Source organism: Coloeus monedula, assembly GCF_965178545.1.
Source record: "Coloeus monedula genome assembly, chromosome: 22".
NCBI classification, from domain to species: Eukaryota; Metazoa; Chordata; class Aves; order Passeriformes; family Corvidae; genus Coloeus; species Coloeus monedula.
Window position 1 is genome coordinate 5,066,900 of NC_138802.1, and position 10,151 is coordinate 5,077,050.

Below are 10,151 nucleotides of genomic sequence, written 5' to 3' on the forward strand. Positions count from 1 at the left end.
AAACATCATGTTAGACATTTAAGACATGAGAAATACTTTATCATTCTATTATTATTTTGAAAGTGTACTCAGGAGATTCTTTCAAGATTTATGTTCATATGAAGAGTCAACAAATTATTACTAGACTGACATTCAACTTATACATTTCCTGCTGTTTCAATTTAAAGTAACAAGAAACATTAGGAAAATGCAAGAAAAGCCATTGCTTCATGATTTAGAACTCTCTTGCATTTCTGTAAAAAGATTAATTTTTAGTTGTATTATATGCACAAAGACAGCAATGGAAGAGGAATTTGATGCAATTCTGTACTTTTGTAATTTCTCATTTAAGAATAGGCAGTTTCTAGCTAATTTTATGACATTTAGCACTTAAAGAAACAAATACTTTTTGTTTTTAATATACTAAAGATTTTTAACTCCTCACAAAACACACATACACACAAATTCATCCATTCTTCCTTTGGGACAGATTCTGATACCTTTCTGAATAACACCAAAAGCCATCTATTTAAGTTCTCATCGAGCAAGTTTCTTTCTTGTATAAAAGTAAAATAAGATTCTTGCTGAATCTGGCTGCCTGTTTTTAAAATTTTATTGATGCAGGGTCAAGCCTTACCATCGATGCTTAAAGAAATCCCACTATTTAAACATTTGGCTGTTAATAAACACTAGTGTTTTCCAGTGGTGCCGAAGCCGATTGTCGCAGAGGGCTGGAGGCACTCGCTGTCCCCACAGTCAGTCTGCACTGAGGTGCAGATCGAGGTGCTGCTCTTGTTGGTAGCACACAAAGCCTCAGTGGTGAAATCCCTTCAATTGTAATGGGAAAAGAGAAGTGGCCCAAATCTGGGATTTTCAGCCCAGTCTGTGGTATGTGGTGGCCGCGCATATTCCATATATAGAAGGAAAGTGTGCACAATACTTCAGGTGTCCTAAAAGTCGATTTATCTTCATGCTTGACTCTTCACCAAATACTCATCTGAAAGCCTGTTGTTTCCCCTCTAAAAGGCAATTTCCTTATGGAAATCTAACTGAGCAAAGTTTAGAGCAGTTTCAGGATTGTTTCCCATCTCTGTAAATCTGACCATAGGGGTCTCTTGAAAGAGAATTGCTAAGAATTTCCAACTGGACTATGTAATCACAGCGCCTGGTATCTAGAGGAGGGGGAGTGACATGAAATCACTGACTTGTGACATACATTCCTCAGCAATAGCAGCTGCTGCCTAATGACAGCTAATAAAGGGAATCTTCCCTTGACAGAGCTGCATGCCTACAGTGGGACTGGAATGTGCCCAAGATAAACCCACTGATAACCTAGGAAGCAGGGATCACCCAAAGAGTATAAAAGACAAGCTTCAGAAGAGAGACAACAGGAGAAGGAAGAGAGAGACTTGAAGGGACATCTCAGAAGAAACAGCTTGAACTTCCCTATTCCCAGTGAAATCGGCGCCATGGACACTAAGGGCTCATTTTTCTATGGCTTCCTCTTGCTGCTGCTCATCCAGCTCCAGTCCAGCAGTGCCAACCCTATCTACAGCTTCAGCCCCGCTGAGGAACTGGCCAGCATGGAGGTGAGGACCTCATTTAAAAGGTTAAACTTTTGGGGCGGTTAGCAGAGTGTGAGGTGATGCTTTGCCTTCCTTTTGCATGATCAGACCCTAATAACCACATCAGCCATCCATGCTGGGGGACAAAGCCTCAGCTCTTCAAAGGGGTTCAGAGAAGCTCTGTAGGGCAATATTCTCCCATGCTGAGTTTACCGAAGCTCCTAGGCAGTAGTGGGAATCAAAACTGATGTTGTAGGATGTCTTCTTTGGGGTTTTGGTTCTTTTTCTTTCAAAGACACATCTTCCTGGGAGCAAAGTTCCAGGAAAGGAAAAAATCATCAGAGTAGCTCCATGAGAACAAATAGAAAACTTTGATGTGGGGTCCTGTCTATCCCACTAAATGGCAGAATAGTGACGCAGGGCAGCCATATGGCTCTAGCTTTGTGAATTTGAGAGATCTGGTTGCATACGGATGAACAATGAGGCTGTAAAGAGGAGCAACCAAAGACAAACTTTTAGAAATATTACTAGAAGAATAACAATCATTTAGTGTGGCTCATCCAGAAAAGCTTCCAGAGTTATAAAATTACCAGCTAAGAATTTTAATGAATAATAGAGAAAATCCATTGTTATAGCACAGTACAAGCTTGAGACTCTGATGGAATCTAAAAGCTCAAACCTTTCCTTGGGCTGGTACCAGTGACCAGCTTCTCAAAGCTGTTCTCGGGCCCTAAGAACAAACTCCCTGAGCTGGTAAGGACAGTTGAAGATCAAACCACCTCTGGGCTGTTTCCAGCAGCCGGAAAGAGTGGTTTCCAAATGCCTTCACTCTCGGGCAAGCCATAAGGCTCATTCCTCTCTATTCAAATTCTACAGATGGGCAATTACATTCCTCTAATTGGTTGAGCTGCCCTTGAGGAGGTTATCTGAACCCAGTTACACAAAGCTTTACAAATTACAAAAAAATGGTACCCAGGAAGTAATCACACAGCAGGTGTAAATTTACCATACAGGTATTTTCAGTTACTTTAAGGAGCAGCAATCCTGTAACCCCTGGGGCAGAGATTAGTGAAAACACCAAGAGCTTCTCCAAGGGATGTCCATTGAGATAGCCAGGGGTGACAAAGCAGCAACTTCTGAGAACGTGGGAGTGGGCTATGTGGCTAGAAGTTCTCTCAGACTGTGTACCACTGGTGGGCTGAGTGGTATCTCCCTGTGCAACCCACATATTGCATTTTCTTCTCTGCCAAGATATCTTCTAACCTTGCCAGTAAGATACACATGGTGGCAAGCAGCTTCATTCAGTTCACTAGCTGAAGCTATATCTTCCCATAGATGGAATTACTGTGAACAGGGATATAATGCAGAGGACAGAGCCCAACGACCACTAGTAAGGCTGGGATCCAACCTGTCAGTCTCTCTAGAGCGGCCTATGGGACCATCGATGAATGCAGAACAGAATGACTGGAAGAGTTAGCAAATAACCACAAAACAAGGAGTTTTATTAATTTAATCCTTCTCTTATAGGCTCTGCTGGAAAGACTGGAGGATAAGTTTGCAATGATCGAAGCCCTGGAGTCCAATCCTGACCTGCAAGAACGCAAAACCCAGGAGGAGATCCTGTCGGAACTCGTCGATGACAGTGACAACCAGAAGGCTGAACGCAGGCTTGTACCCAACACCCCTCTGTCCTACAGGGACCCCTTCCTCAAGAGACTGAGGGGGCTGCAGATGCCCAGGATGATGAGAGATTCTGGCTGTTTTGGGAGGAGGATTGATCGGATTGGCTCCCTGAGTGGGATGGGTTGCAACGGTGAGTCTTGTCTAAGCCATTTCACTGAATAGCACAGACCACGTCCGTGCCATGGGATAGGGGAGGAGCAGCTTCTCATTTAAGTCTTTAAGAGGACACAGTCTAAGAATGGAATTAATTTAAGCCTAGTATTTAAGGTAGTACTGGTTTTTTAAAAGCACTGCTGACAATGGTGACACGTACCAAGACAGAAACAGATTCTAGTAACATTTATTTCATGTTTGGCTTGCAGGTTCCCGGAGAAATTAGGATCAACCTCCCTATCTCCTGCTCTGAAGAATGCTTTACAGTACCCCTTCCTCCCAAGATGAAAGCCAGATTCTTTCTAAGTTCCTCAACAGAAAGTTATTCCTATTTTTATTTATTTATTTATTTATTTATTTGATGTTTTTTAAAGAACATTTCTTACGCTAGCACTGAAAGACCATCTTTAAATAAAACTAACACATTAGACATCTGTGCTGGACCTCTCTCCTGTCTGTTGCATTAAATTTTCTTGTATTTTCCTAAAGTCAAAATCTTAAGTTTTATTGGTATTCTGGTACCCACAAGCCTGGATCTTACATGAGACAGAAAAAGCATGAACTTGGTAAAAATGAAAATGAGTTTTTCACGAGAGGCTTTTCCTCTGCACTAAGAAATGCTAACAGATTAGCAGGAAAAAAAAAAACTTGCTTAACACTGAAAGACCATAATGAGTCTTTCTATAGACAGGGTTTCAGTAATAAGAGAGTCCTTTTGCTGGTTTTGATTATTTGGTCATGGGAACTGCCATAAATGCCTCATGTAAGCAAAATTTACATGAAAAGAAATAAGAAAAATCATAACACTCCACAAGTTTCAAGATAACCAGAGGGAGGAAAGGGAATTCATTGTATATGCTTTCTAGCAGTGACCAAATAAAGGTTACGAGCATCAACAGAAAGATACATTATTAACTGTGTCTTGTCTCACTCTGCATATGGCTGAGATGCTGATTCCAAGAATTTCTTGAAGGCTCTTCAAAGGGTTTGAATACTATCATGATATTCCTCATGGGCAGGTGGGATCACTCAACTACAAAGCAGCTTGTACAGAACATTTATCACTTTCTGGGAATGGCCCCTCACAAAGCTGTTCTAACATGGCTAATGGGAACACTGGGAGCCTGATTAAGGTTTACTTAACCTTAGTTGCTAGATTTTACTAACTAGGAGCTGAATTTGACCCAAAACATATTCTAGCACCCCAACAAAGAAGTTAATATTGCCAAAACCACATTCAGTCAGCATCCCAAGAAACAAAGAGCTCGGATCCCCATGTGAGCCCTGGCAATGGCATCAAGCCCAGCTAAACACAACTGTCCTGTGATTGACTGCATGTACTGCTAGGAACTGTGTTATTTTGAGCACCTCATGAGTCTCATTCCCAGAATCTCAGTGCATTCCCAGTCTCATTCCCATGTACCTGAGTATCCTGGAAAGCTTGTTCAGGGCTTAAGAAGGCAGCACCAGGACAGACTCAGCTGAAACAGTCCAATTCTGATTTTGCTTATGCAAATGCACATGGGAACAGAAATACTACCCGGTGAGGATAAGGTATTGGAAGGCAGGTGTTCCAGAGCTGCTGACAAGAGCTCTCAGGGACCACAGCTCCAGGGAAAGGGTAAATTCAAGTGCACACCCCTCCTGCACAGGGCCAGTCACAGCTAAGGCTGCTGCAACACTTGATTAGGGCTCATGTCACACATCACATTTCTGACAAGCCACCCTCCCAGTCACTCCCTGCACTGCTGACAGGGCCTCCAAGAGGGATCTGTGTGCTCCATATCGGGCCTTGTGATTCTTTCCTAGGGAATAAGGGCAGAAGTCTAATCTGAGGGAATAATTTTTCTCCACTCCAACAGGAAACCACAGTGTGATACATATCCTCTCCTTCCAGCGGCACCAGCTACAGGTAAAATACTTCGTGGAATAGTGTCCACACAGGTATCCCTGACAGGAGAATAAATTCCCAGGTTAAGATTCCCAGCAGCATGCATGAGACATCTCTGCAGTAAACGCTACAGTGACTTTGCATTTACTCAATTTCACCGATCAAGGGGGTGTGAAGTCACCCTTTGGGGAGCCCTTGTGGGGACAACGGGGCTTTGTATTCTAAAAAGGCTTTCCAAACACACCCACTGCAGCACAGTGGGAACACGCAGGTGGATCCCTCCAAACCAGCAATGGGCAACAGCCTAACTTCCCCTGTGCTGCTGAAAGTAAAAACAATCCACACACTTTTAACAACAGCTCTTGCTGGAACTGAATTTTACCCAGTCAAGCACAACTTCCACTGTAAACTGTCCCTCCCTGTCAGCCCCTCAAGGCACAAAACACTGATTAGTTCAGTGGAATGTGCTAAAAATGGCAAGAAGAGGCAATGCTGCCTGACCTAAAGCCAGATGGGTCCAGTATTAGCAGCAAGCCAGTTTCTGGTGGAACAAGTCTGTATTGGCTTGTAGACAGTATGTTAATAGACCCCGTGGTCTGGGAGAACTTAATTGAGGGTAAGCAGTCGAGGAAAAAAGCATCTCTGACTGGATTTTTACTGCTACTCCAATACACACACTGAGCAGTAAAGCACCCTTAGGGAAATCTCACAGCCAGGTCAGAATAGTGCTGCACTCAGGAGCAAGCACTTTGAAAAGCTGAATGGGAGAAACTCGACACTAATCAGCTCTACAAGCAAAGAACATCACCCCCAACGACAGGCAAAGCTGCCACTGTTGCTGTGAGAGCTGGATCAGAGAGAGCAGGGAACAATCTTGGGTTTGAACAGCCATCATGTAAATGAAGAAATACCCCAGTGGTACCAGGGAAGGACCAAGCTAACACCCTCCACACAGCTATAATGACATTTGCCACCTCCTGCCCTGCCAGACTTCATTCCAACTTCCTGACAGCATTTGGCAGCACCCATGACTGACAGCGCATAATTCAGCAGCTTGCTTTCCTTTGGACTCTGAAACACAGTAATTCCACTGGCGTGCTCCATGCACTCTGTAAGGCATGAGCCTTGTTTGGAATAGGGGTCTGCTTGGTGTGGGGTATACTTGCAAATTAGATTTGATGGTTTCTTTGCCCCTCAGACACTGCACTATCCCTATCCAGCTTCCCACTAAACAAAATGCTTCCACTGAAATCCAAGTTGGCAGGCAATAATACTAAGAGGAGCTGTCAGCACTGCTTGGTTTCTCTAAGAAATCATATGTGAAGTACAGGGCATACACCCTCTGCTGCTGCAGGGAGATGTGGAGCTGTGCCCATTCACATCCCAATCTGGCCACAGCCAGCTTGCTTGACTTACTTACCCTGAATCTTGGCCCCTAAAGGCCTTTGCTGATTGACATCTGCTTGATAAGTGTGTCCCACACTTTTATGTGGGAAAGAAGGAAGATTTGTAAGACCTTCCCCCTCCATTACCATCTCCTGACTGCTCTCTTGGAAAACCAGCACAATCCTGTACAGAAAATGCAGAGTGGGGAGGAAGGGAAGTTTATGAAAACAGAAGGTGGTGGGAAGGCAGCTAGAGTCAGGCCTGCTATGCTGGGAATGGGGAGGATAGAAAAGAAAGATAAAACTGGTGTGGTAATTCTGCCATTCCAGAGATATTCTCTAGTATAGGCATCAAAGAGCTGCTGGGGGAGCCAACAAAGGTCTCAACGTTGTCATGTCTTATCTGTTAGTCATGAATTTTCAACACAATATTGTTTTCTACTGAAACAGGCATATATGGGTTCCAGTCTCTGCTCCAAAATGCTTAAAGGATCAGTAAGATGTGTGTTAAACCATACATAGCCCATACAGCAATTGAAACAGCCTGAAGAAAAGGACACCCTGCTCACTTTTAAACCGTGATCTCAACGTCCGAACCTCACCGACCGACTCCCCTCCCTTCCCAGACAGTGGTGGAGCTCACTGCCGTCTCATCCCAGCTCCCACTAAGCCTTTTCAGACACAGCATTTGAACAAACAGTGGATGCAGAGGAGACTGAGTGTATCCCACCACTGCTGGAAAGCCCTTCAGCGCCCTGGACAAGAAGAGCAGCTTCACTCTCTCCCTACATTCCTGCACAGACAAAGCTCTGGGCAGACATCCTCTATTCCTTCCAGTGCATGTTGCACGATGCACACCTAGGAATGCCCTTGCCTGTATGGGAATGTACATGCCTGTATGGGAATGTACATGCACTGAAGAGGCAGCTTGTATCCTGCTAGCAAAGCAAAAATTTAAAAAATAGTAATAACCTCACTGAACACCACTAAATTTTTCTGCTAGAGCCCCAGTGTGCTGTTACAGGGACAGTGACACATGGTTGGATTCAATGAGTCTATAAACCTCTCCCATTCCCTCCTGCATTTATGATCAAAGGCAGAAGAGAGCTGAAGCAGAGTTGCCCAGTCCTTTCTCCTGATGACTCCTTCCTACCCTTGCTATGTATCCTTCCTATTCCTTGCTTAGTTAAGACCACTGTGGCACTTGTTTAGCTCCCCAAACCAGATTTTCCGCCATTCCCTCCCAAGAGATGGTTTTACCTATCTCAGGCTTTCCCTGGCATCACATACCCACCAAGGGAGTGCCAGAGGGCAGGAGCCAGACAAGTTGCTGGCTAACTCTGTGCTAGAGTGCCTCAGAGAGTTACTATGTGCATCCTGTACAACACAGCCCCTGATCCACAGAAACACAGAAAGGCAGTGAGCTTTTTGGGTCACATATTTCTACACAAAAGGGCACAAAGACTGTACTTACATGTTTGGCTTGTAAGCATGTGATGAAAGCTCAAAAACTGTGATAAATTCTTTTCTGTAAGGCAGACAGCAGGACAAAGTAGGAAAGAGCCACAAACTGAATAAACATTAAAGATGAAATTAACATCTTTCACACCCTGGAGAAGCCAACTATAAAACAAGAGGTGTCACATTGTACTCTAAACTTCCGTCATTAACTTACTGGGAGGAAGGTGAGTTCTCAGGTAAGAAAAGCAGCACAATGTGCACAATTTAGCTACCTATCAAACATGGCAATTCTCTCCTTTGAAACAGCTGTTGTGAGAGAATGTAGAACTACAGTGGTCACAACCTAAAGGATCACAGCCATTCCTCTCTGCCTAGTCTAAGAGCACCTTCTGCACAAACTGTTAGATCCAGACAGCTCATAAATAGCAACTACCCAACTACCTCAAATCATGCTCTTGGATGTTGCCATGTTCTACTAGTTTTATTTTCATAAAGGGCAAAAACAAAACAATACTAGAAACATCAAAAGGGCAAAAATAAAATACTACTAGAAACATCAAAAGGTCTTGAAAGTGCTGAAGGAGACACACAAACATTTTACTCTCAGACATGTTACAGTTACATGAATACTTCCCAAGTGCCATAGTTCAAACAAAAATATATTCGTACAAATTTAAAAAAAAATACAATTTATATACACACACCATGGAATTAGCTTACATCACTTCATAACAAAAAACAGTGCAAAAAAAAAAAAAAAGGAAAGGTGAGTTGCTACCATTGGAATGGCTCACAATAATTAATAATTCAAAACAGCATAATTAACACTGCACAGGAAACCATGAGGCAAGGAAGAAGGTTCCAGACTAACCCCCTAACCTTGCCATCAGAACTAATCCAGTTCTGGATTATTTTTCCCTTAGTGGTGCTCTGTTAAAATGTTACAGGCACCTATGTTAGAGTGAGTCTCTTGGTAAATCACTAAGCAACTAGAGCCAGGGTAGAAGCAGTAAGTGTGCTGTAAGAAGGGATTTAAGTAACTAAAGTGTGAAAACAAGACTGATTCAACACAAGTACCTTGGCATCAGTCCTCATCAGAAGGGAAATGCCGCATCTTCAAATGTCAGGTGAACCTTGTAATTCCTTTTCTGCAGTCTATAGAACAGTAACTGCATGCTGAGATTTCCCTTTAAAGCAGCTGACAGGGTCACCCACCATCCTCATTGAAAACTTCTTTACTGAAAGAATGGAAGGGTGTGTTTTCTAGCTGAAACACTTGAATAAGATGCCGAGGCAGAGCAGCCAGTGCTGCCAACAGGTTGAAGGCAAGGTGCCTTCTCATGGGGAAGCATCTGGTGCTCAGAAAAGCCTTGACGAGATTCTCCAGCCAAACTTGTCTGGATTGCCCAACTCCAGCCTCAGCAGCAATGACAAAGACATCCTGCAGCAAAATATCCTGCTGTTTGTGTACAGAAATAAAACAGGACCAGCTCAAGGCAAACGACCTAAGGAGCCCTATTCATGTGCAGAGACAGAGGGAACCTTCCCTTCCATACACACTCAACATGAGCAAGAGGAAAAACATTTGTCATGGAGAGACACAGGACATTCTTGACAGGTACTCTAACAGTACAGGATTGCCAATTCCACATTTGAGTGATCTGAAATCCCACTAAACCAGGATTCCTGTGATTTGTAACTACCCAGGAGCACAAATCCTTTGAATGAAAGGTAGCCTAACATAAGCATATTTCAAACTTAAGAGTCCAGCTTCAGGGAGTGCAAAAGGGTGCTGCAAGTTTCTTGGGAGAGCTCAGAGCTCAGGGAGCACAGGCATTTTAGACATCACCTGCAGAGACTATCCAGACAGAACAAACATCCTTTCTCTACTTACAGGGAAAGAACTCGCCAATCAAGAGTAGTAGCTGATGCCAACTCCTATGTTTTAAGGAAATACAGCAAATCAACAAAGTCTACCTTCCTTCTGCCCCAGCTCCCACCTAGCTAGTTCCTTATAGCAGACAACAGGTTAAC

General features: G+C 43.5%; 1 protein-coding gene across 1 annotated transcript; it reads left to right on the top strand.

Annotated features, from left to right (window-relative positions):
- Positions 1-1,448: 1,448 nt before the first annotated feature.
- On the top strand, positions 1,449-3,389 carry NPPA (natriuretic peptide A; the record flags this gene model as incomplete). Its single annotated transcript, XM_082295582.1, has 2 exons — positions 1,449-1,568; positions 3,072-3,389. The coding sequence occupies 2 exons, from the start codon at positions 1,449-1,451 to the stop codon at positions 3,387-3,389; spliced, it is 438 nt and encodes a 145-aa protein (XP_082151708.1).
- Positions 3,390-10,151: the final 6,762 nt, after the last annotated feature.